The sequence below is a fragment of the Oncorhynchus clarkii genome, chromosome 12 (assembly GCF_045791955.1).
Source record: "Oncorhynchus clarkii lewisi isolate Uvic-CL-2024 chromosome 12, UVic_Ocla_1.0, whole genome shotgun sequence".
Taxonomy (NCBI): Eukaryota; Metazoa; Chordata; class Actinopteri; order Salmoniformes; family Salmonidae; genus Oncorhynchus; species Oncorhynchus clarkii.
This window is the reverse complement of record NC_092158.1, coordinates 25,513,216-25,539,065: the sequence shown is the minus strand read 5'-3', so window position 1 is coordinate 25,539,065 and position 25,850 is coordinate 25,513,216. Positions and strand designations below refer to the sequence as shown.

Sequence of the window (25,850 nt, the reverse complement as noted above, 5' to 3'; positions counted from 1 at the left end):
CCTGCCATAACCCCTCACACTAGACCCCTGCCATAACCCCTCACACTAGACCCCTGCCATAACCCCTCACACTAGACTACTGCGACACCACTTCCCCTGCCATAACCCCTCACACTAGACCCCTGCCATAACCCCTCACACTAGACCCCTGCCATAACCCCTCACACTAGACTACTGCGACACCGCTTCCCCTGCCATAACCCCTCACACTAGACCCCTGCCATAACCCCTCACACTAGACCCCTGCCATAACCCTTCACACTAGACTACTGCGACACCACTTCCCCTGCCATAACCCCTCACAATAGACCCCTGCCATAACCCCTCACACTAGACTACTGCGACACCACTTCTACTGCCATAACCCCCTCACACTAGACTACTACCATAACCCCTCACACTAGACCCCTGCCATAACCCCTCACACTAGACTATTGCGACACCGCTTCCCCTGTCATAACCCCTCACACTAGACTACTGCGACACCGCTTCCCCTGCCATAACCCCTCACACTAGACCCCTGCCATAACCCCTCACACTAGACCCCTGCCATAACCCCTCACACTAGACCCCTGCCATAACCCCTCACACTAGACTACTGCGACACCACTTCCCCTGCCATAACCCCTCACACTAGACCCCTGCCATAACCCCTCACACTAGACCCCTGCCATAACCCCTCACACTAGACCCCTGCCATAACCCCTCACACTAGACTACTGCAACACTGTCTCCCCTGCCATAACCCCTCACACTAGACTACTGCGACACCACTGCCCCTGCCATAAACCCTCACACTAGACTACTGCGACACCGCTTCCCCTGCCATAAACCCTCACACTAGACTACTGCGACACCGCTTCCCCTGCCATAACCCCTCACACTAGACTACTGCGACACCGCTTCCCCTGCCATAACCCCTCACACTAGACTACTGGGACACCACTTCCCCTGCCATAACCCCCTCACACTAGACTACTGCGACACCGCTTCTCCTGCCATAACCCCTCACACTAGACCCCTGCCATAACCCCTCACACTAGACTACTGCAACACCACTTCCCCTGCCATAACCCCCTCACACTAGGCTACTGCGACACCACTTCCCCTGCCATAACCCCTCACATTGGTGCCACAAAAGAGATGATAACTTGCAGGTTCAGATGATTTGTTTGCAATATGTGATCTATAGGCTAAGAGAGCTTCATAATGCTCTAATTGACAATTGCACACCCAATGTAGGCTACTGTCCCTTTAAGAGCTAGAATTTATTTTAGAAAATATGTTCACACTATTCAAACCTGTTAATAGCATCTTCTGATTAAAAGTATTTAGTCTCATATTCGAACTAAACGCAGTTAAAAGCTTCCAAAATGTAAGTAGGTATATCTAGCTGTCTGATAACACGTTCTGATGGAATGGTTTTTCCTGCACATTGTAAAAACCCAGAGTGCATTGAGTCAATGTTGGGAAAAGATCTTTCTAGACAGCAATGAGAATGTAAAGAGGACTCGGACCACAAAAAAGGCAAGGGCAGTGTGAATACAAAGATAAGAGTTATTTTGCTGTTTTTTCCCCCTGATATCACTTCAAAAAGAGGACTATGTGAAAAAAACCTTCACTCTCAGTTCGGTTCGCTATGGGGGCTCTTGAGGCGTTGGAGTTCCTTTGGATTGTACACTCCACCAAAAAATTAAGCCTACCGCACTGGGTTAAAAAATGTTTTGTCTGAAAGGGACCAAGTGTGAAAATAACCTAAAGTTACAGAACCATCTAGACTAAAAATAGACATGACATCTAGAGAACCCAATGACTGCAGGTGAAAATGACAGCGACATTCTAACAAGACTAAGCGGCTACATTTCCTTCTAAGGGTCTACATTTCTCCCTCAATAAGCTGTGATGAGCGCTATCATGTGAATTGCTGTGAGCTTGAAGAGGAACACTATGGCATCAGTCTGATCAGCAACAGCCTGTTTAACATTCAACAGCCCTGATCTCCTCCTATTTGGCCTGGTGTCCGAGGGTGAAATTACAGTGTATTTTCCCAAAACTGCCTTTTTACATAATGACAGACTGCAACAGGCAGCAGTCACATCTGAACCAATGAATAAAACATTATCTTTCCAACAGGGAGTGCTTTGTATTTCTGAATGCTCAAGCTAGAAGCCTGGTTGGCAGGTTTGTCTTTGATGATCGTACCCCACTTGGACAAAGAATACTGGCCTAATTGCAAACACTCATCAACTGGATGTGTACATGATCACAAGAGAGCTGTCAACACAATGGTGTTAGTACATCACATCCCCTATTCTCTCAATAACAAAGAATACACTATTTAATATGCGTGAATACACTGGTCAGTGTAGTCTGTGAAGAGGGTTGGCTACTCGGGCTCCCGAGTGGCGCAGTGGTCTAAATCAAATCAAATTTTATTTGTCACATACACATGGTTAGCAGATGTTAATGCGAGTGTAGCGAAATGCTTGTGCTTCTAGTTCCGACAATGCAGTAATAACCAACAAGTAATCTAACTAACAATTCCAAAACTACTGTCTTGTACACAGTGTGAGGGGATAAAGAATATGTACATAAGGATATATGAATGAGTGATGGTACAGAGCAGCATAGGCAGATACAGTAGATTGTATCGAGTACAGTATATACATATGAGATGAGTATGTAAACAAAGTGGCATAGTTAAAGTGGCTAGTGATACATGTATTACATAAGGATACAGTCGATGATATAGAGTACAGTATATACGTATGCCTATGAGATGAATAATGTAGGGTAAGTAACATTATATAAGGTAGCATTGTTTAAAGTGGCTAGTGATATATTTACATCATTTCCCATCAATTCCCATTATTAAAGTGGCTGGAGTTGAGTCAGTGTCAGTGTGTTGGCAGGCACTTCATCTCAGTGCTAGAGGCTTCACTACAGACACCCTGGTTCGAATCCAAGCTGTATCACAACTAGTTGTCATTGGGAGTCCCATAGGGCGGCGCACAATTGGCCCAGCGTCGTCCGGGTTTTGCTGGTGTAGGTTGTCGTAAATAAGAATTTGTTCTTAACTGACTTGCCTAGTTAAATAAATAAAAATATTCGGAGGATACGAGACGCCGACCCACATAACGAGGGCGGCCACGCCGACCCAGTAGATAACGAGGGCGGCCACGCCGACCCAGTAGATAACGAGGGCGGCCACGCCGACCCAGTAGATAACGAGGGCGGCCACGCCGACCCAGTAGATAACGAGGGCGGCCACGCCGACCCAGTAGATAACGAGGGCGGCCACGCCGACCCAGTAGATAACGAGGGCGGCCACGCCGACCCAGTAGATAACGAGGGCGGCCACGCCGACCCAGTAGATAACGAGGGCGGCCACGCCGACCCAGTAGATAACGAGGGCGGCCACGCCGACCCAGTAGATAACGAGGGCGGCCACGCCGACCCAGTAGATAACGAGGGCGGCCACGCCGACCCAGTAGATAACGAGGGCGGCCACGCCGACCCAGTAGATAACGAGGGCGGCCACGCCGACCCAGTAGATAACGAGGGCGGCCACGCCGACCCAGTAGATAACGAGGGCGGCCACGCCGACCCAGTAGATAACGAGGGCGGCCACGCCGACCCAGTAGATAACGAGGGCGGCCACGCCGACCCAGTAGATAACACAGCCACAAAGTCGGATTCCACAGCGACAGTCCAAATTGGCTTTTTGGTCTTAATTTAAGGACAAAAAAAATAAGGTTAAGGTTAGGTTTAAAAATCAGATTTTAAGAAAATAAAATGTATAAATGAGCATGGTTTAGCCATTATGATGACTTTGTGGTTGTTTTAACTAGTGACGACAGAGTCAAAGGGCTGAAGTCACGATGCGGGGAGAGAGAGAAGGGAACCTGGCATTTACCCAAATGTCTTTATTCTCAAACGCTTTCATTTTATCCCAGAATCTAAAAGCTACTTTGAGTGCTTAAAGGAAAGAGTTGACAATACAGGAAGACAAAGTGTACTGTTTCACAGTCATCATCCACATCCTCCCAGGCTACTCACATGAAACCTCTGGTCCACCTCACAGTTGACTGCCTTCCTGAAATCCTGTCAGCACAAACACCACAGCAAAGGCAAGACATGGATACAGAGGGACAATATGGCAAGCAATCAAAACAGCCAAATTTGAGATACAAATTAGTCAAATGATAGGCCATTCCAAATGAAAAGTGACTCTCATGCTGTCTGGATGTCTGGAGATTCAACCAGTATCACTGAGATTAAGATAAGATAGTTGATGGTGATTGGCAGAGAGTTGCTTAGAAAACCGAGGGTAGAGTAGGGGAGTGGGAATCTTAGTCCTCACCTTCTGAGCTACCAGGAAGGTCAGCCTGCGGATGCCATGTTCAAACAGCAGGGATTTCTGGGGAACGAAGACAGAGGAAGAGAAAGTATGAGCAACTGGGAGGGAGGTAGCATAGCGGTTAAGAGCGTTGGGCCAGTAACCAAAAAGTTGCTGGTTTGAGTCACCGAGCAGACCAGGCAATTATTTTTTGTTGATGTGCCGTTGAGCAAGGCACTTAACCCCAATTGCTCCTGTAAGTCACCCCGGATAAGTGTGTCTGCTAAATGACTAAAATGCCAATGTGTCCAGTTGTATTTCCTGAAAGGCTCATCTGACCTCTGACTGGGTGAACTCCCGGAACATGGCGGCCAGGCCGTCATCGTCGATGTCACTGTCAGTCTTAATGGCCACGTTGAGGATGTGAACGGGCTCATCTTGGATACTCTGGGACACAAACACATGCAGGCAAACCTCAGTCATACAATTCAAAGAGAAAGTAGTCACAACCAAAATTATTGGCACCCTTGATATTGGGCGCGTTCCTCTGCCTGGGTGTTGCGGACACCTGCCAGATTTACAAAGCCTGGATAGGTATTTTATGTATCAGCTAACCACATATACGTTACAGCAATCCGTCAGCTGATGACACTGTCGCTGACGTGGCACGCAATCAATGGTTGGGTTAAATGCGGAAGACACATTTCAGTTGAATACATTCAGTTGGACAACTCATTATGCATCCCTCTTTCCCCCCCTTTAATTCAAACCACAGGTACTGAAAACAGGAGGTGCCAATCATTTTGACCACTACCTTTGAGAAGATAAAATATTACTTGTTCTACAAACTCTTTCTCTGAGCAATTGTATTAATCTCTTTAAAATATATTGCATCCAACATAGCTCAGTATTTCTATTTATTTAACACAGTCCTTGTTGCGCATCTTTATCAAGGGTGCCAATCATTTCAGTCGTGAATATTGCAACTATGTGAAGAAAAGCAAGGTCATTCTACTTTGTAGCAGTGAACAAAGGGCTCTCAGTCACAATACTCTAGTGTTGCAATACACCTCAGAATCAGTACTAGCAGAACGTTCTGACCTTGGTGTCCTCCTCTCCATAGAGCACAGGGTTCCCTCCCTCTGGGAAGGTGGGGCTGTGAGGAGGAGAGTCAGAGAAACAGCTCATCACGTCTTTAATGTCCCTGAGGGAGTGGAAAGGACCACGGTTAGACACCACACAAACAGACACTTAAGGTAAAATATAAGTATTACAGCTCTAATTCAATAATGCCATTTCCCAATGTGGGATAATAATAAAGTTATAATGTAATGATTTTGAAAAGGTCAAAAGAGCCCTCACCTGGTGAACTCCTGGAAGGAGCGGAAGGAGACCATGGCTCCCATGCGCTGGCAAGGTGGGGTGAAAGATGTGTCCAGGAGGACGTCACTCACGCTGCCCATGTGCACCATGCCGTAGTGGTTCAGGTTGGACGAGAACGACATCCTGGGATCACAATACAGACAGCCATTAGACAGGGGTCCTGCAGCAAACACATTCACTCACCCACCCAGAGTAGGACAGAGCCCATTTCTGGCCCAAAGGAGAGTCACCTTTAAGAGCCCCCCACCAGCCACTTCTATCACACACCAGTATTTACCATCTCTGTGATAAGCTGCTGGGACAGAAGGAACATTGACTCCTCATTCACTTCCAAACCTACAGTAATATAGCACCATGTTCTCACAGAGATCAGTGAATGACGATCAGAATATAACTAAATGTGCCTCATAGATCTGGATGTAATACTCATGGAGCAGCCCAGCAGCAGTGTTCAAACGCTAAGTGGTACTGTAGATTATGTGGAGGAGCACATCTGTATAATGTTAGTGGACATGGAAGCATTGTAGATTTTCCCCTCAGCCAAACATAGAAGACCCAAAAGTTCCCCCAGGTGTTTTCAGTATTCAGAGGTCCTCCTCTCCCCTCCACACAGAGGCCAAGTCCCCTTTTAGAGAGGTTAAGCCCAGAAGTATATTAGCCCACAGAATGATATATAGCCTAGAGGCTGCTATAGGGCCCAACCTGTCCACAGAGTCATCCGTATCTGGAGGTTTATTGTCCTCCGTTTTAGAGTCATCCTTTGTTTTATCATCCTGTGCTTTTGTGTCCTGTATTTTACTGTCCACAGACACAGGCTTAAGTAGAAGAGGCAGGGCAGACAGTCTCCTGAGAGGACAGTAGCAGGCAGCTCATTCAGAACACAGCTAACAAAGCAAAACAGGACATCCGATCTCACAGAGCACTATTTGATAACATTTTGCCCCAGAATATTACAAAGTTAATGTACATGTAGTCAACATCTTTTGACTCCCCATTTCTCACCGGAAAACAGCACAAGATCCATGATTTGCATACACACAATGTAGCGTACATACACCGACAATACACCCACAGAAAGACAGAATCTCAGTATGCTGCATCATGCCATGCTGTTACCATTGATTTAGTAAATGATCCGTGATCAAACATATTCAGCTCCAATTGTAAAAATCGGATTCATTTTTGGAATAACTTGTAACACTTTACAGAACAAGCAGTATAGCCAAGCATTTCAATAACGCCCAACGTTATCTTGTCTTGCCACAAGATGCAATCCATCTATATATAATCTACACCCACACTGAACAGAAATATATACGCAACAATTTAAAATATTTTACTGAGTTAGTTCATACAGGGATGTAAACTAATTTGTGCACACAATGAGAAAAATAAGCTTTTATGTGGAACATTTCTGTGTTCTTTAATTACAGCTCATGAAAAAAAAAAAAAAGAACACTTTACATGTTGCGTTTACATTTTTGTTAAGTGTAAATGGTAGAATTACAATTCGATTACATTCTAAATGTTGCAGGCATTAAGGCTTTCAGTAACGTTTCTCTGCAGATTGTTGACCATGCTGCTTTCTAGTCTAGAGCGTCTCAGGTCTACCAGATGAGGCTGGTGGGAGGCGCTATAGGAGGACAGGCTCATTGTAATGGCTGGAATATAATAAATGGAACGGAGTCAAACGTGGTTTCCATATGTTTGACACCGTTCCACCCATTCCAACGAGCCCGTCCTCCTAGAGCTCCTCCCACCAGCCTCCACTGAAGTCTACATATTGGTTGCAATAAGAAGAATGTGTACTATACCTGTTTAGAGTTGGGATGTTCCCTCTGCAATCAAACAACACTGATTGATTAGTTAGGCAGGCATCAGTTTAAGGAAGCAGTCAGGGCTCAGAGAAGTGTGTGTGTGAATCATACAAGTGTGAGACTATGTATTATGGATATGGTTGGCGTCTCATATGGTACATTTTGAACATTGTTAGAATTTGTTAGGTTGTCAGGAGTAACACATGACATAGGCCTTATGGTTGACTTCAAGGGCTTCATGAACTAACAATGTATTACAAATGGCAGGCAGCACATGGGCTGGATGCTCAGTGGTGTCAGACTAAGGATCATTACAACAAATGTATTGTCTCATAAACATACACATTGCACTCTAGGATTGATCCTCCAGAAATGCAACAATAGTCCTAAACCTCCCTAGAAGCCTATTCTTTGGTCAGGGTTTTGGTTCATTCCTGAGGTGGGAGACATGCACGCAGCTAGCTTAGTTCCAATGAGGAAGCCAATCATGGTTGGTTAATGCAACTGGGTTAAACATTTTAAAATAGGTTAAAGCAGGTGCCTGCAACAATCTGAGCATAGCAGTCAATGGGAGACGACCCCTCATGTCTGAGGGGGTCAACACACTGGATCACAGTTATTTATCAGCCATATCAAAAATTGTACATGGGCACAACAGCAAGAAGCAAAGACATGATCATCCACAACATTACACACAGAACATCTATGTATCTGGGATCAGTAACGGGCAGTCGACACAAACGCTGAACATGTACAGTACAAGTTCTGAGTCACTCTCTGGTTGTGTGTTACTGAAACAGATGAGACAGATCTTCAGAATACGTTAATCTTGTAGTCATCCAGTGGACAGATCGACAAAAGTGGACTCTTATGCTGACAGGAAAATAGTTCGTTTCCACTCACACATTGTTTTGTAAACCAGAGAAAGTATTTGAGCTCTCACAGAACACCTGCTTTTGCACATGAGGAGCGTTTTTCAGGGGTTGAACACAGTGGAATGTGGGTAAAAGAAGCGTGGCACCACGGATGAGAACAGGAACCCTTCTGGAGATGGTGAAAGACAGTACTCTCCTGAAAACTCTGGTCTCTGTTAGTGCTCATCTCCCATGTAAAACCACCTCCCATATAAAGGGCATTAGGAAAGTATTCAGACCCTTTCACTATTTTCACATTTTGTTACGTTACACCCTTATTCTAAATGATTTAAATTGGTTTTCTTACATCAATCACACAATAACAAAGTAAAAAAAGGTTGACATTTTTTGCAGATTTATAAAAACTACAAAAACTGAAATATCACATTTACATAAGTATTCAGACCATTTATTCAGTACTTTGTTGAAGCACCTTCGGCAGTAATTACAGCCTCAAGTCTTCTTGGGTATTGTGCTACAAGCTTGGCACACCTGTATTTGAAGAGTTTCTCCCATTCTTCTCTGCAGATCGTCTCAGGTTGAATTGGGAGCGTTGCAGCACAGATATTTTCAGGTCTCTCCAGGGATGTTCGATTGGATTCAAGTCCAGGCTCTGGCTGGGCCACTTAATTAGGACATTCAGAGACTTGTCGCGAAGCCACTCCTGTGTTTTCTTGGCTGTGTGCTTAGGGTCCTTTTGGAAGGTGAACCTTCACCGCAGCCTGAGGTCCGGAGAGCTCTGGAGCAGGTTTTCACCAAGTACTTTGTTCTGTTTATCTTTCCCTCGATCATGCCTCCCAGTCCCTGCCAAAAAACATCCCCACAGCACGATGCTGCCACCATTCTTCACCATAGGTTTCCTCCAGACTTGACGCTTGGCATTCAGGCCTGTGCCTTTCCAAATCCAATCAATTGAATTTACCACAGGTGAACTCCAATCAAGTTGTAGAAACATCAAGGATGGTCAATGGAAACAGGATATACCTGAGCTTAATTTCAAATATCTTAGCAAAGTGTAGGAATACTTATGTAAATAAGGTTTCTGTTTTTAATAAATCTGCAAAAGTCTAAAAACCTGTTTTCGCTTTGTCATTATGGGGTATTGTGTGTAGTAGATTGATGAGGTAAACAGTTCACTTAATCAATTTTAGAAAAAGTCTAATGTAAAAAAGTGAAGGGATCTGAATACTTTCCGAAAGCACCGTAGAACCACCTCCCATATAGAACCATCTCCTGTGTGTGTGTGTGTGTGTGTACGTACCGGTTGGGGTGGGAAGTAGGCAGCATGAACTGGAACTCTACAATGCAGGTGTTGTCCTTCAGCTGTCTGTGCTGGACGCTGTTGAGCTCATAGGCAATGTAGGCTCTACGTACGTACACCTGGGGTGGGAAACACAGACACGAGAGTTAACACAGTAGAGATCTGGCTACAGTGGAGGATTGTCTCCTTTAATCCCCTGAAATGGCCCTCTTAGTTCATCGGCAAATACGGTTAAATTCTCTGGGCAACCAGCTACGGTGGCTTTGAATCCAAAAACCACGATCTGCTTCCTCTCACCTCCAGGGCAGCCATCCGGACCACCTGGTTACTGTGGTAGAAGAAGTTGGGCAGCACATCAAAGATGGACGTCTCAGACAAGATCAGTTTCTACAAAGAACGAGAGAGAATTCAGAATCTTGAAAAGGCTGTGAAAAAGTAACAAAGATCCTCAATATACTGCCTTCAGCAATGCCAATAAAAAGTCAACGGCCATGGTCCCTACCTGCAGGTTCTCGATGCAGAACTGGTGTCCATACATGTCGATGGCAGAGAGGAAGATGGACTCCACCTGGTTGTGGCGGAGCTCGTAGGACGGGAGGTGGGAGGCGATCAGCACCTGAGGAGGAGACAGAGGGGAGTGAGAATATGACAACTCATACCCTGGTCAATCACAATAACAGGAAGAGACGCTTCAGAGAGACAGGAAGTGACGAGTGCTGACCTGGCGGGCGCGCAGTGCCACCTTGGCGTTGGTTGTCTTGCTGAGCTGGGTGAGCTCTGTCAAAATGGCCATCAGCTCGTCAGTCAGGGTGGGGTCACGACCACACAGCTGGTCCTACAACACACACACAAACTCTGGTCTTAGACAAAGAGGAAAACACACACAGTCAACTGTGTCACACAAACACTTAGGAATTAATCATGACCAATGTATTTCTAAAGGAGGGAAGAACTTACAATAAGCATGGTGACCAGGAGGTTCTTCTTGGTGACCTGGGCGTGCGAGAAGATGTAGTTTAACACGTTGGCCATGTCGCTCTTGTTCTCCTCACGCAGTGTGAACACACACTTGTCGTAGTGTCCTGGAATCACACACACACAGGATTCAGAGGAAAATTAAAATCAACCGGAGCTCAAAGTAAGGCGCAACTGAAATGTGTGTTGTCTAACAGTGCCCTCACATGGACAAATAGAGCAACTGCAGTCCTGAGAGAAGACCTTTGAATCGTATTTAAAAATCAAAGACCAACAGGACTAAAAAAAAAAGGCTCATCCTTTCCTTTCCCCCCTATACCAACCCAGGATACCCATTGCTTAACAGCCTGCAGATTCTTGCAGTAGAGTGTAATGTTCCTCACCATGCTGGAACTGGACCTCTACTTTGAGGTACTGTCTGAGCAGGTCCATCACCACAGCCTTCATGTGACCACGGATGCCACTGCGGTACCTGGACACAGAGACAATATGGACATGGTCTGGCACAGAGACAATCAGTGTGAACACAGTATGTGTATTTATCATCAACAATTTAAATCCCTGAAGCTGAGAGCAGGACTCACTTCTGCACCAGCTGTACAATGCTCTGAGTGTTCATGAAGAACACCTCTCTCTCCGACTTCCTGTTCAGAGTGGCAGCATGACTGTCCAGGATGTTGGCAATCTGGACCAAAGAACATGTACAATCAGTCTGGTGTATTCCCAATGCACTCTCCATATAATCATAAATAATGTAATAACCAGCCTGAATAATATAACGTGTGTATGTCTGTACCTGCTGACTGGGGAACTGGCAGAGCACAGAGGTAATGTTGCTGGCGTACTGGGCCATCTCCTTCTTGATGCATTTCTCTACAGCGAGGGGGATCCGGCCTGACACACTGGTCATAATGTCCTGCAGCTCCAACAGTGGCAGGGAGGGGTCCCGAAAAGTCTTCATCAGCCTTTCCACCCATTCCTTTAGCTGGGGAAACACACAATATTACCAATTTAAAACAGATTCATGTATGAACACAGAATATTGGCGTCTTTTGTTTTTACATCTTTGGGCGTATACTAGTGTGTGTCTGTGTGTGTACAGTAGTAGTGCACAACTTGCCTTTCCACTGAAAAATGGTTCAGGCAGGCAGAAGCCACTCATGATGTGCACCAGGTGGTCCAGGGTGCTGTGGAAGACCCTGTGGAGCTTCTCTCCTCTCAACGCCGCCGCCTGGATGACGGGCAGGGCCCCGTGGTGCAGCTCCGCCTGAGAGACACGCACGTTACAAAATGCTTCTAAAGTCTCACATGGAACGTTCTGTACACCTTCTCCATATTTCAGGTACAAAATACAAAAAGAGCATATTTAGTCAAATATTTCTAAATCCCCCCAGTGTCAGACATGCCCTGCCACACTGACCTGTTGTACCCTGCCAGGATCATCCAACTGCAGCTTGGCGATGACGCAGCCAGGCTCCAGCACGGCACCGGGTCTCTTCACATAGTGGATACAGCCGGACACCAGCGCCGTCAGAGTCATCACCATCTTCATCACCTGAGACAGAGACACAAACACACGGTTTACATGCCTGTTCACTCTGCTAATGGAGTGTGTGACCATGGCCAAACCACATCTCGCCTATATAACCAAACCTCAACCATATGTCACACACACCTCTATCTCAGCGTAACACTGGCCAGAGAACACGTGCCCCCCGTCCTCCACGGTGTACTGGATGAGTTTCCCTGCTGAGGGCGAGCGAAGCAGGGACGGGTCGTTCTCCTTCTCAAACACACACGTCTTGTTCCCAATGGTGATGCGGTACCTGGGAGAAATTCTCTTTCAGTCTATTGCCCAATTCTAAAATCAACCCCAAGCAAACGCCTCAATATTCCTTTTAATAAAAGAACGCATTTATTCATTCTTTCCATCCAGCCTACCGGTCCACCTCCTCCTTCATGTAGGTGGTGTAGCTGCTGCCGTCGTAGGAGAGCAACAGGCCCCCGTCGCTGAGGCGATGGACGTCCACCTCGGCAGCGGTGCTGTTCATGATGACCACATAGGAGTTGGGGGACTGACGCGTCACCTTCAGACAATACTTAGTACCCTCATAGATCAACTCCACATCCACGGTGTTGAGAAGGGTGTGTGCGGGCAGTACCTGGCCTCTGCAGAGGGGGAGAGAGGAGGGAGAGATATGGTGTGTGTGTGTGTGTGTGTGTGTGTGTATGTGTAGGGTCACAATCAATAGCAATCCCAAAATGACCAGAGCACTGCAGCTTCTCTCTGGACTAAAGTTGTAACATTCTTGTATGCTTAAAATAGTGTTGACCTTTCTAGAGAGTGCAGGAAGTTGGAGACACTGTTCCTCAGGTTGACGTCAGCCACATGGAGAGCCCCGCTCACTATGCCCAGCATGGTGTCAGGACGCTCTGCCTGCATCTTCTCTGAGATGAGCCTGTCCAGCCAGCCTGTGTCAATGGTGTTGTGCTGGAAGCTCTCAGTCTCCAGAAGCTTGATGAGGTACTCCACTGTGGTCCTAAAGTCTCCTCTGATAGACAGCTCCTTCAGGGCCACCACCATGTTACTACACACACAGGAGAGGTGTTACCATACATCATTGGGTGTTACTGACAACACAACAAACTTTACATTAGTATTTCTAATATGTGTGTGTGTGTGTGTGTGTGTGTGTGTGTGTGTGTGTGTGTGCGCACGCGTGTGTACTCACGAGATGGCCTCCTCTCGGTTCTCACCCCAGGAGAAGCAGTGGCCAAACTGGGAGTCTGCAAACTCATGCAGGCCTCCGGCCGCGGCCACACTGAAGTATCCCCACACATTCTTGTTACTGCGGAAGTTCAGCTCCTGCACTGTGCCCGAGCTCGGCTTGAAACCCTCATCCGGGTTCTCACTGGTGATGCGGGCAGCGATGACATGTCCACGTGGGGAGGGGGCCGTGGACAGACCCTCAAAGTCAATCATAGAGTCTCCCCAGGGCTGGACCCCATACATCATTCTGATGTCCTTAATACGGTGCAGGGGGATCCCCATGGCAATCTGAGGAGGAAGACCATTATAGTCTATAGAACTAAGAATATTCTGTCAAACTAATTGAAAAGTCCAATGTTTAGAAATGGCATGATCATTATTAACAATTTTATCAAAAGAAAATGTCCCTTTTATTTCCTAAATGGTAGCTAGGGTTTTATTTGGCTGACAAGAGGAACATTGTATCTTGAATGAAACAGATATTTTTCTCTCACTTAGAACACGGTTATGAACTTTCTCCTATGGACTCTTCCTGCCTGGACTTTCGTGTAACTCAGGAGTCAAAGCGCTGTTGTATCCCATTGTGGTCTGTACCTTCCTGCCTAGTGAGATTAGTTTGTGTCTATGCTGCAGAGAGGTTGACAGAGAGCAGATCCCTCCACCACAGCACTGTCTAGATGCTGCGGAGTAGCTTAGTTTAGCTCGCTCTAATCTAGCCAGTTACCATGGAGACAGAGGCCTGGGATAAAACACCTTTGAGAACAGTGAAGTGTGTCATCAACAGAGACGTACAACAGACTGAACATGAGCAGGGCAGGACATCACACACGCATTTCTTTTACTATCCTTGTAGGGACCAAACAATTGATTCCCATTCACAATCCTAGCTTCCCTAACTCTAAACCTAACACCTAAGCCTAAAATACCCAAACTGTCCTTGTATTACTATCTTTGTGAAGACTTCTGGTACCGATAAGGATAGTAAAACCAAAAAGACACAGACCTGTAGCTGTGCAGCAGGCAGGTTGACGTCGGCCACCATCTCAGTACAGGGGTGTTCCACCTGCAGACGAGGGTTGAGTTCTAGGAAGTAGAAGCTGCCATCTTGGCTGTAGAGATACTCCACTGTGCCAGCACTGACGTAGCCCACCATCTTAGCCAGCTTCACTGCACACTGAGGAGTGAGGAATAGACACTCAGTCACAACCCGGCAACTTAACCACAGGTCAACAAGTCCCTCTGGTCATAGTCTCTCTCAAATGAAACATATTGGAATAGCTCTTCCCATCCAATAGCACAAATTGTGCCATACCCTCTCCATGTCCTCAAAAACGGCTGAGGTGGAGATGGTGGCGGGAGCCTCTTCTATGATCTTCTGGTGTCGCCGCTGTACGGAGCAGTCCCTGCCGAACAGGGAGATGGCGTTGCCGTACTGGTCAGCCAGGAGCTGGACCTCCAGGTGACGAGCGTGTTTGGCCAGCTGCATCACAAAGATGGGTGAGCCTGGAACCTCAGTCTGGACCTGAGGAGCCAAGGAGAGAAGGCATCATAATCATACTGATCACGTAGTATAGATAATTATACACATACTGATCATGTATTTCAGCTCTTAACCTTCTAGTGATACTGGAATTAGACTGTACTTCTCACCTGTCTGAAGAGGTTGGGGAAGTCATCAGCACAGTTGACTTTGCGGATGCCCTTTCCTCCACCTCCCTCGGAGGCCTTCACCATCACGGGGTAGCCCACCACCTCCGCAGCCTTCAGTCCTGCCTCCACATCATGGATGCAGCCCAGCTCATACAGATCAGGGGGAACGTTGATGATCCTCTTCTTCTGGTCACTCTCTGTCCAATCCACTGTGAGTCCTGAGACACACACATGGGTTGGGCGGTATCCAGAGTTCCATACCATTCCTGTACCATACCTGTGTGTTTGGTATTACCGGCAGCGTACACAAGGGGCTCTATTTCTTTCACCCCTCACAAATGCAAAGAAATGCAAACAAAGTACTAGCGAATTCCCATAGTGGACGCTAGCTAAATGCTAACAAATGCAAGCGAACATAAACTAATTGCAAGCACAGAAAACCCAGCTCATGAAGTTATACAACTAACTCAAGGGGCTACTTGCACTTCATCCAGGAGGGGATTGACCGTCTCTGCTGTAAACAAGAAGGTTGATCTTGCAAGTTAGCCACATATAGCTAGCAAGTTAGCCACATATAGCTAGCAAGTTAGCAAACCAAATGCATAGCTGAAGCCCTGAGCTGGAAAACATTTATTTGGCACATCTTAGATAGTTAACTTAAGATACTCAGCTGCCAAAAATTAGTAGCTAGTGAATTTCAAGTATAACTTGATCACCTTTCTCACACTGGTTCATCACATCACAAAACTTCTGTTTGCTATGTGTGCTCTTTGAGACAATCACCATGTGACTGGCTCAATTAGATTTTTGTGAAAATAATTATTCAACAAAAATATATGCACTGTGTGCATTTCAAAATACCCCGGTATACCGCCCAAGTCTAACACACACACACTATGGGAGCCGTCTGACAACCGACTTACTTAAGACATCAGAAATATTCATGCTTATTTATAAAACCCTCTTAGGCCTCGCTCCCCCCTATCTGAGATATCTACTGCAGCCCTCATCCTTCACACCCAACATCCGTTCTGCCAGTCACATTGTGTTAAAGGTCCCCAAAGCACACACATCCCTGGGTCGCTCCTCTTTTCAGTTCGCTGCAGCTAGCGACTGGGAGGAGCTATAACAAACACTCAAACTCTACAGTTTTATCTCAATCTCTTCATTCAAAGACTCAATCATGGACAATCTGACAGTTGTGGCTGCTTTGTGTAATGTTGTCTCTACCTTCTTGCCCTTTGTGCTGTTGTCTATGCCCAATAATGTTTGTAACATGTTTTATGCTGCTACCATGTTGTTGTTATGTTGATACCATGCTGTGTTGTCATGTGTTGCTGCCTTGCTATGTTGTCTTAGGTCTCTCTTTATGTAGTGTTGTGTTGTCTCTTGTTGTGATGTGTGTTTTGTCCTATATTTATAGGACAAATAAGTAAATAAGAATTTGTTCTTAATTCTTAACTGACTTAACTGGTTAAATAAAAGGTTAATGAAAAAATATATTTTTTAAACAGTGCACGGACATACCTGCTCCACTCCATGGCAGGGTAGGGATGCCAGCTGTCTGAGCCACAATGGATGAGGCGATCTTGTCCCCTAGTGCCCACATGGCCTGGCTAGGAGGACCTGGAAGTGGGAGCAGAACACATCTTACAGGCCAACTCATGCACAGGACAGGGGGGCTAAAAGCAGTATCCATGGCTCTGTGTGAAGAAAGATCTAGACTCAGTAGAAAACAGTCTTACCCATGAAGGCAATGCCATTCTTCATGAGCAGCTCTGGGAGTTTGGGATTCTCTGAGGCGTGGCCCCACCCAGCCCATACAGCCTGGAGACACAAGACAAGAATTATAAACACAACAAGTTCAAATACAGATTTCAAGAAAGTTCAATCATTATTTAAAAGAAGGTCTACTCAAGGCCTAAATAAATGAATGTCTAGCAGTACCTGCACAGGTATTCGCTTGGCAATGTCCAGAATGAGCTCCACGTTGGCATAGTTGTTGTTATTGGTCCCTCCTGGCACCGGCACATAGTGGTCGGCCATCTTTATGTACTCTGTAGAAGATAGTGGAGTGAAAACCATTTCGCTCTGCACATAAGATAGCATGTATAACAGTCCAACATTTAATCTGACCTTTTGTCTCTCAATATCATCTCATCTAAACCATCAGTGTCAAACTATTTACACATGACAGCACTTTCAGAATGCACTGCCTTTCTACACCAGACAGAGCATTTTCTTCTGAACTAGGTCATGCTTGGCTGTTCAGTGCATTGCAGGACAAAACCAACAGACAGCCTGCTCTGGTCCATCCCTGGGAGCCTTGAGGGTCTGCTTGTTTATTAAGCAGAGTTAGGAGAGGATGGGTAGAGATTAGTCACTCTGCTGTTACTAGTGGTGATGCTTCCGTAATGTAAAGCACACCTGCATTGGCCTTCAGGTCCTCGGGGGTTACCATGACGACAAAACGGATGGCGCGCTCGTTGCGGAACATCTCGTAAGCCCAGCGGCGGATGGAGCGCATGCACTTAACCGCCGCGATGCCATTGTTGGCAATGAGGACCTGAGACAGGAAGAGATGTGAGTGGGGGACTAGTCTCTGAAATACTCTGTCAATGTGGTAAAACTAGGCAACAGAAGCTAAAGAAGCCCTGGTCTTACCTTCTCGATGACCTTATTGCCTCCGAAGCGGGTGACGAACTCGGCGGGGGAGGCCACAGTGAAATCTCTCTGCAGGTCGATGCGACGGCGGTCTCGCCCCTGCTTGACCAGGTGCAGCCCAGACATGCTTGGTCTGTGTGAACAACTAACATTATTTCCGCATTAAGAGTGTACAGTTGATGAGGTTCACCATTTCCCAGCATAAACATAACACAATCTATCATAAAAATGCACAGTACCAATCAAAAGTTTGGACACACCTACTCAGTACAAAGTTTCTCTACATTGTAGAATAACAGTGAAGACATCAAAATTATGAAATTACACATGGAATCATGTAGTAACCAAAGTGTTAAACACATCAAAAATCTATATTTTATATTTGAGATTCTTCAAAGCAGCCACCCTTTGCCTTGATGACAGCTTTGCACACACTTGCGTTTCCACTGAGGGAAAAATAAACTAGGCTCCACCCACAGAGAGAGCCAGTGGGAGGATGGGGAGGAGGAGCAGGCATCCATTCACCCAGGAGGGTGTGGCAGCACCCCCAGTCTGCGTTTGGCTTGCTGCTGTGGCCTGACACTGCACTGTTGCATCATGAGGATATTGGGGAGATCTGTGCTCTCCTCAGCAGGCATGCTACATTCAGACAGAGGCTTCTGAATGAAGCCCCCCAGAGAATGGCACTTCCCGTTAGAGCTAAGCTGAGCTCCCCCTTGCCCTATAGGAGAGAGGGGTGGGGGAGAAGAGTCTCCCCTCCCACTGTCCAGTAATTCCAGTTTCACCATCAACGCTCACATTCCCTCATCACATACTCCCCTGTCCCCTGAAGCCCAACCAGACTTGAGGGCAGCTGTGGAGAGCTGTGAGACTACAACTGATCACTAAAAAAGGAACAAAAATAACATGCCTCCTTTGTCAAACTGGCACATCATAACAGTCTGAAAGCTCAGTCAACACCAAATAGACTGTAGGTAAATACTTTGGCATGTTTAGTTAAACCTAACTTGATATCTGATATACAGTGGGGCAAAAAAGTATTTAGTCAGCCACCAATTGTGTAAATTCTCCCACTTAAGATGAGGCCTGTAATTTTCATCATAGGTACACTTCAACTATGACAGACAAAATTAGAAGAAAAAAAAATCCAGAAAATCACATTGTAGGATTTTTTTTGAATTTGCAAATTATGGTGGAAAATAAGTATTTGGTCACCTACAAACAAGCAAGATTTCTGACTCTCACAGACCTGTAACTTCTTCTTTAAGAGGCTCCTCTCCTCCACTCATTACCTGTATTAATGGCACCTGTTATCAGTATAAAAGACACCTGTCCACAACCTCACACAGTCACACTCCAAACTCCACTATGGCCAAGACCAAAGAGCTGTCAAAGGACACCAGAAACAAAATTGTAGTCCTGCACCAGGCTGGGAAGACTGAATCTGCAATAGGTAAGCAGCTTGGTTTGAAGAAATGAACTGTGGGAGCAATTATTAGGAAATGGAAGACATACAAGACCACTGAATCTCCCTCGATTTGGAGCTCCACGCAAGATCTCACCCCCGTGGGGTCAAAATGATCACAAGAACGGTGAGCAAAAACCCCTGAACCACACGGGGGGACCTAGTGAATGACCTGCAGAGAGCTGGGACCAAAGTAACAAAGCCTACCATCAGTAACACACTACGCCGCCAGGGACTCAAATCCTGCAGGGCCAGACGTGTCCCCCTGCTTAAGCCAGTACATGTCCAGGCCCGTCTGAAGTTTGCTAGAGAGCATTTGGATGATCCAGAAGAAGATTGGGAGAATGTCATATGGTCAGATGAAACCAAAATATAACAACTTTTTGGTAAAAACTCAACTCGTCGTGTTTGGAGGACAAAGAATGCTGAGTTGCATCCAAAGAACACCATACCTACTGTGAAGCATGGGGGTGGAAACATCATGCTTTGGGGCTGTTTTTCTGCAAAGGGACCAGGACGACTGATCCGTGTAAAGGAAAGAATGAATGGGGCCATGTATCGTGAGATTTTGAGTGAAAACCTCCTTCCATCAGCAAGGGCATTGAAGATGAAATGTGGCTGGGTCTTTCAGCATGACAATGATCCCAAACACACCGCCCGGGAAACGAAGGATTAGCTTCGTAAGAAGCATTTCAAGGTCCTGGAGTGGCCTAGCCATTCTCCAGATCTCAACCCCATAGAAAATCTTTGGAGGGAGTTGAAAGTCTGTGTTGCCCAGCAACAGCCCCAAAACATCACTGCTCTAGAGGAGATCTGCATGGAGGAATGGGCCAAAATACCAGCAACAGTGTGTGAAAACCTTGTGAAGACTTACAGAAAACATTTGTCATTGCCAACAAAGGGTATATAACAAAGTATTGAGATAAACTTTTGTTATTGACCAAATACTTATTTTCCACCATCATTTGCAAATACATTAATTAAATCCTACAGTGTGATTTTCTGGATTTCTCATTTTGTCTGTCATAGTTAAGTGGGAGAACTTACACAATTGGTTGCTGACTAAATACTTTTTCCCCCCACTGTACATTTTAATTGTTTTCTTTCCATCCTCCCACCAAATGACTGCCAATAGGCTAATATAGGAGTGTGTACACTGCTATTGTCCAACCATGGCTATGGCATGTAGCCAGAGGTGTATGAAAGAGTTAGGCCTAGCTGACAGGTGAACAGCAGTGTGAATATTTACTTCTTCAGGGTATTGGACCACTAGAACACTAAAACCTTACTGCTAGAGTGACTGTAGGCCTGACTCTAACCAGTCTCTATTAGGGCTGGCACAATCACCGTATAACTGTAACCGATGATTATGGATGAAAACCAGCATTAAAATAAAATAACCATGACACCATTTACATATTCTAAAAAAGCTGACTGAAGACTGGACAGCCGGGCATTTGTGCGGTTGAGTCAGTTTCTGCTTTAACATGGAATCTAAAAAAGGGTCCCCCAACTGGTGGCCTGCTGGCCAAATTCAGTGATTTTACACAGGAAACTTTAGCGTAAAAAGAAACCAGCAGCATTACAGTTATTGACACAAACCAGTGTGTCTGGCACCTACTACCATACCCTGTTCAAAGGCACTTAAATCTTTGTCTTGCCCATTCACCCTCTGAATGGCACACACACACAATCCATGCCTTGATTGTCTCAAGGCTTAAAAATCATTCTTTAACCTGTCTCCTCCCCTTCATCTACACTGATCGAAGTGGATTTAACAAGTGACATCAATAAGGGATCATAGACTGACCAGGTGAAAGCTGTCACAGAAAGAGCATGTTCTAATGTTTTGTACAGTGTATGTGACCGTACACAAACATAAGCAAGGTTTGAAATGAATATGTTCGAGTCAAATATAATATTTCATCACATTGTAGAGCAGGGATCAACTAGATTTTGCCACAGGCCGATTTGTTTTCTTTAGTGGATTGTCAGGGGGGCCGGAACATCGTTGCAAATAATTTGTATACTGCAAATTGACCGCAAGAAGCCTAAATAAATACATTAATATATTTGGGCTTCTTGCGGTCAATTTGCAGTATACAAATTATTTGCAACGATGTTCCTGCCCCCCTGACAATCCACTCAAGAGAAGAAAAAAGTCCACCCACAGCTGAATCTAGTTGATGATCTCTGCTCTACAACGTGATGAAACTTTGTTGCTCCTTATTGAAACAAGCAAGGTGTTGTGGTTGACAAGTTTTCGGTTGCCTAGGCAACGCGCCCCTCCCTGCAGCAGGAGCACATGCAGTCAGGCGCAGATGATAAGAAAATGTGTAATATAGAAGTGTATATATCATTGTTTTTATTCAAAGGGTTATAACGGTGACAGCGATCATTTGGCTGACCAATAACCATCATCCAAAATTCCATGACTGTCACAGCCTTAGTCTCCATTACAATGCTTCAATTCCAACAAGCCAGGGCTGAGACAGGCATATACTCTAGCTTAACCTCACTAGACCAAATAACCTACACAAAAAAACAGAGTTTGCAACAAGAAAAACAGTGAGAAACAAAACAGCCAAAACTTACTATATGTACAAATGTAGCCATATTCTTCCTGCCAGCACCATATTTGCCACTTAACCATACAAATCAAGTCTGATGTATACCACACTCATTCACAACTTCCATTCTCTACAGCCTAGTCCCAGTAGCTGTAAAAAGAGCCGCTGAATACAAAGGAGAGCTGGTGAAACCAGGCTCCAGGGAGAGCTATGGGCTGAGGCTGCTGGCAGAAGGACAGCAGCAGCAGGGAGGCCAGTCCTCCCAGAACACACAGCTCCTCTATAGCAGGCAGGCAGGGTGTGAAGCTGGCCTGGCCACGTTTTTAAACACACACACAGCAGAGAAGAGGGAGCCAGCCAGGGGGTTAGCACTGAACTGAACCCAGTGTTCTCCTCCTGCTGCCATTTCAGAATACTCCCCTCCAGACTCATCTGATAGAGACAGGTCTGTATTGGAGGTTTCTTCCTCCCATATGACTGGGGGAAGATTGTTGCTGCAATCAAAGCTAGTGCAGTACCATCTTGTATAATCTATTGAGATAACGGTAACCACCGTAAAGACCATGCTATGATTAAATACTTGTGTGGATGCCATGCCTGGATACACAATACAAACCAAACAGAGAGACTCAGGTAAAACAAACAAGAAAGAAAAGCCCGGGTTCTGACCTCATGTGGGGTCCGTCAATGTTGTCAAAGCCCATCTCGTAGCTGCTGTTCTCTGAACTGAGGCTAGAGGTGGGGGATATGGAGCGCTCCTTCTCCTCCAGGCCCAGCGTCAGGTCTGGCTTCCCCAAAAACTCATCCTCAGAGTTCTCCTCTGACACAGAGCCGATGATAAAATTGGAGTGCAGCACGGCCAGGTTCGGGGCAGCAGCCTTATTGGCAGGCGCATCCTGCTGTGCCATGGCTGGACTGTCACCACCCTGGCAGGCTGTGAACACTGGAGGGAGAGGAGGGGAATCAAAACCACATGTATATATATAAAGCAGGAGAAAGACGGAGTACTCAAGTCAGGCCACAGCATGATGACAGGGTCATCCTGTCAAGGGCTGCTGTTAGTCAGACTTCAGTGAGTTGAGTTGCACAACAATTATGCTGACACTGCATTCATATTGCAAAAAGAATGGTAGATTGCAATACCTCCCAATCCTTCATAAATAAAGTGTTTACTGTAATATATCTCATAGCTACAACAAACTCCAATCCAAAACCACGTAGTCAACTACTGCTAGTTGACTGGTTTGAGAGGCATGGTCTGCCTTGATATTAGTCTTTGAGGGGGTATAATTTCTCGAAACTGCAACTGCACATGAGCAGAGCAACCAGAAGGCAGACACACCTTATCAGCAGCAGTTTAAGCTGCTGGACCTGAAAAGCAAGCCCAGCACCGCAGACATAATTTAAGTGAAGGTGAGTGAACAGCACTGATCAAAGACATAGCTACCCAGCATGATAATACATTATGTTTTACAACAGGGCTCTAACAGCCTGGTATCATAGACAAGACATAACATAGTAAATGTAAATCCGGGACACTCAAATTAGTATGATATCTTACGTTTGATATGGTTACATAAGAAAGAAGTTTACTTAAGACAAAACCTAAAGTAGGGCGATTGTTCGGGGTGGATAGGAAGTTGCGTGTTCAAATCTCATCACGGACAACTTCAGTGTTTTAGCTTGATTCCATCCTAAATACACAGTGAAATTATTGAACACTCTTGCAGTGTTGTCACAATATCAGTATCACAATACTCTGAAGTATCGTGGCAAGGAAATAAAACATGAAGCAGATTAATTTCTTGAGGAAAACAGTTATAATGTTAGAAACAAACAGTATTTTGTCACCAAAAGTCACATGTGTTTATTTTGCAAGCTATAGCACCAACAACTTTACATAAAGTATGTTTTTAATAGGACCTGATTTTTCACCAACAGAAAAATTGGTCTCTAAAATAAACAAGAGATGCTCAATTAAGTTCTGGGTCCATAAATGTTGAGAAAAGATTGAACATCAGTTAAATTATTGAAAGAATTTCAAAAAGTGAACTGCTGTATGTCAATTATTCAAGAAAAGTACTTGTTTAACAACTGACCCACAGATTTCTTATTAAATAATTTTACGATTCTGCTGACTTCCACAGGCTTTAAACTTCCTTTTAAGAGGAATTCTCAGCTATCTGCAATACAGGTATGACTGAAGAATGAAGCAGGTGTTAATCATGGGCCTTCCTACACTGAAAACAGCAGTCCATTGTCAACACTGACTAAATCAGTAGACCTATACCAATCTCTGAAAATACCGCAAGTGTCATTAGCTTTAAAAACAATTCAATCCATTTTATTTTATCATATTTTGGACCAGAGTGAGGCTATTGCTCCACTAACCTACCTTTTGTTCCTGCAGTGAGGAGGACTCATCTTCATCTAATGTTTTCATAATTTATCTGGAGATAATCACCAAAAAGGCTACAAATTAGAGAGTCTAATTAATGGCTCTTACCAATGCGATTTGGTAGGCTACTGACGAGTCACTCACTTTAACGTCTGTCTGGAAAGTCCTGATGGACTTCATATCAAAAACACTAACAAGATCTTTCATTTACTTGTCCTGTTACGATACCATAGACATAACTACATTGTATTATGTATGAATGGCAAGGATATGAGATTGTATTTAGTCAGTTCGAGCCCATTTATAAACTAGTCAAGTTTGCAGTTCGTAAATCAAATCACAGTAAGCCTACGCACCAGCATTTCGTGGCTGCATATGAAACACGCAAAAGAAAATAAATGAATGTGCCAAAAAAACAATAGGCTAAGTGGAATTGGACTCATTGTTAATACATTATACAGGACTCACAGACATTGAAAGAACATCATGCCCTCTCCATCCATGTAAAGAAATTTGACTGCATCCACAGCGTACACAACACACACCCAGGTATAGTGAAGCGTGACAGACAGCACTGTCAAACCAGTAGTGTTTCTATGTCATCGCTCACTTCGTGATATGCATCAATAGATCGCTAGAAGATTCATATCGTTCATCCTAAAGAGAGATGGCTCAGCTGACAACTTTCTGACTTGCGAATCGAAAAGTAGCCGAGTTTCCCATCATTCATTCAAGAGGTGAACTCTAGACACAAACTGACATTTGCAGCATAGCATACGAATTGGATGATTACCCACATATTAATACATACCATACGAACTAAACGAAACATAGAAAACTAAATAGAGTATTCCGGATTTACGTTTACTATGTTACGTCTACCCTCGAGTCCATGTTGATTCTAATGATGGGGAAATAAATGTCTCCCCCGCACCGGCCCAAAACTGGTGAATCTTATGGATGGGAATCCTATGTCGAGCAAAGTAACAAACGTTAGCTAGCTAGCTAGAGTAGCTACATCAAATCATGCTAGTAACTACTAATTGTGTCGCGTTATGGTTTAACTACGATAATCAAATCAATCAAAACTCCGTCGCAATACAAATCTGGTGGATGTGAATTGCGTATCATATAAGAACGTGTTGGTTACTGACATTTGCAGCTAGCTATCTAGTCAGACCGGCATCTTACTAGCTAGCACAATGGCAGGCAAGGTGTAGTTATATACAGGCAGCTAGCTACTTAGCGTTATACTGTACAGACAGTCAGTGTACTCGTAATGAGCTTAAGATACTCACCGTGTGAAATAAACCGACAAGCAATCCTGGATATTTTATCCCAAAGGATGGGTGATTATTTATTCACTCTGGTTCAAACATGCATTTCCAAACAAAAATCACACTATGATGACCTAACGTTTTTGACAGCAACGAATGGTGTGATGCGAAGATGGGTTACTTTTGGCCTCACGCTGCAGCGGAGGACCAATCGGATTGCGCGACGATTTCAGGAGGAGGGCAGAAAGAGCCATAACTGGAACTGACTGGGAGGAGGTGTGCCCAATGAGAAATCCTTTGTACTGTCCCACGTGTTTGGTCCAGTATGGTCGGGGGTGGTACACTACGTAGTCGAATCAATGGGTCA

At 45.1% G+C, this 25,850-nt stretch overlaps 1 protein-coding gene across 2 annotated transcripts in view; it reads right to left on the bottom strand.

Annotated features, from left to right (window-relative positions):
* Nucleotides 1–25,649, bottom strand: part of LOC139422947 (acetyl-CoA carboxylase alpha) — a 50,870-nt gene extending 25,221 nt beyond the window's left edge. The window contains exons 1-30 of one of the 2 annotated variants that reach the window (XM_071174442.1): nucleotides 25,505–25,637; nucleotides 22,478–22,751; nucleotides 17,774–17,906; nucleotides 17,537–17,675; nucleotides 17,057–17,166; nucleotides 16,855–16,936; nucleotides 16,637–16,735; nucleotides 15,110–15,327; nucleotides 14,772–14,981; nucleotides 14,463–14,633; nucleotides 13,422–13,747; nucleotides 13,023–13,277; nucleotides 12,631–12,858; nucleotides 12,365–12,515; nucleotides 12,110–12,244; nucleotides 11,810–11,956; nucleotides 11,486–11,674; nucleotides 11,274–11,374; nucleotides 11,073–11,161; nucleotides 10,672–10,796; nucleotides 10,436–10,549; nucleotides 10,217–10,330; nucleotides 10,012–10,101; nucleotides 9,715–9,833; nucleotides 7,537–7,560; nucleotides 5,702–5,845; nucleotides 5,441–5,543; nucleotides 4,679–4,786; nucleotides 4,364–4,420; nucleotides 4,060–4,104 (exon numbers count right to left, since the gene is read on the bottom strand). In XM_071174442.1, coding sequence (XP_071030543.1) covers nucleotides 4,060–4,104; nucleotides 4,364–4,420; nucleotides 4,679–4,786; nucleotides 5,441–5,543; nucleotides 5,702–5,845; nucleotides 7,537–7,560; nucleotides 9,715–9,833; nucleotides 10,012–10,101; nucleotides 10,217–10,330; nucleotides 10,436–10,549; nucleotides 10,672–10,796; nucleotides 11,073–11,161; nucleotides 11,274–11,374; nucleotides 11,486–11,674; nucleotides 11,810–11,956; nucleotides 12,110–12,244; nucleotides 12,365–12,515; nucleotides 12,631–12,858; nucleotides 13,023–13,277; nucleotides 13,422–13,747; nucleotides 14,463–14,633; nucleotides 14,772–14,981; nucleotides 15,110–15,327; nucleotides 16,637–16,735; nucleotides 16,855–16,936; nucleotides 17,057–17,166; nucleotides 17,537–17,675; nucleotides 17,774–17,906; nucleotides 22,478–22,716 — 4,065 coding nt within the window. In that variant the 5' untranslated portion in view covers nucleotides 22,717–22,751; nucleotides 25,505–25,637. Of the gene's footprint in view, nucleotides 1–4,059; nucleotides 4,105–4,363; nucleotides 4,421–4,678; nucleotides 4,787–5,440; nucleotides 5,544–5,701; nucleotides 5,846–7,536; nucleotides 7,561–9,714; nucleotides 9,834–10,011; nucleotides 10,102–10,216; nucleotides 10,331–10,435; nucleotides 10,550–10,671; nucleotides 10,797–11,072; nucleotides 11,162–11,273; nucleotides 11,375–11,485; nucleotides 11,675–11,809; nucleotides 11,957–12,109; nucleotides 12,245–12,364; nucleotides 12,516–12,630; nucleotides 12,859–13,022; nucleotides 13,278–13,421; nucleotides 13,748–14,462; nucleotides 14,634–14,771; nucleotides 14,982–15,109; nucleotides 15,328–16,636; nucleotides 16,736–16,854; nucleotides 16,937–17,056; nucleotides 17,167–17,536; nucleotides 17,676–17,773; nucleotides 17,919–22,477; nucleotides 22,752–25,504 lie in introns of both variants that reach the window. The other variant, XM_071174443.1, reaches the window with a different exon arrangement.
* Nucleotides 25,650–25,850: the final 201 nt, after the last annotated feature.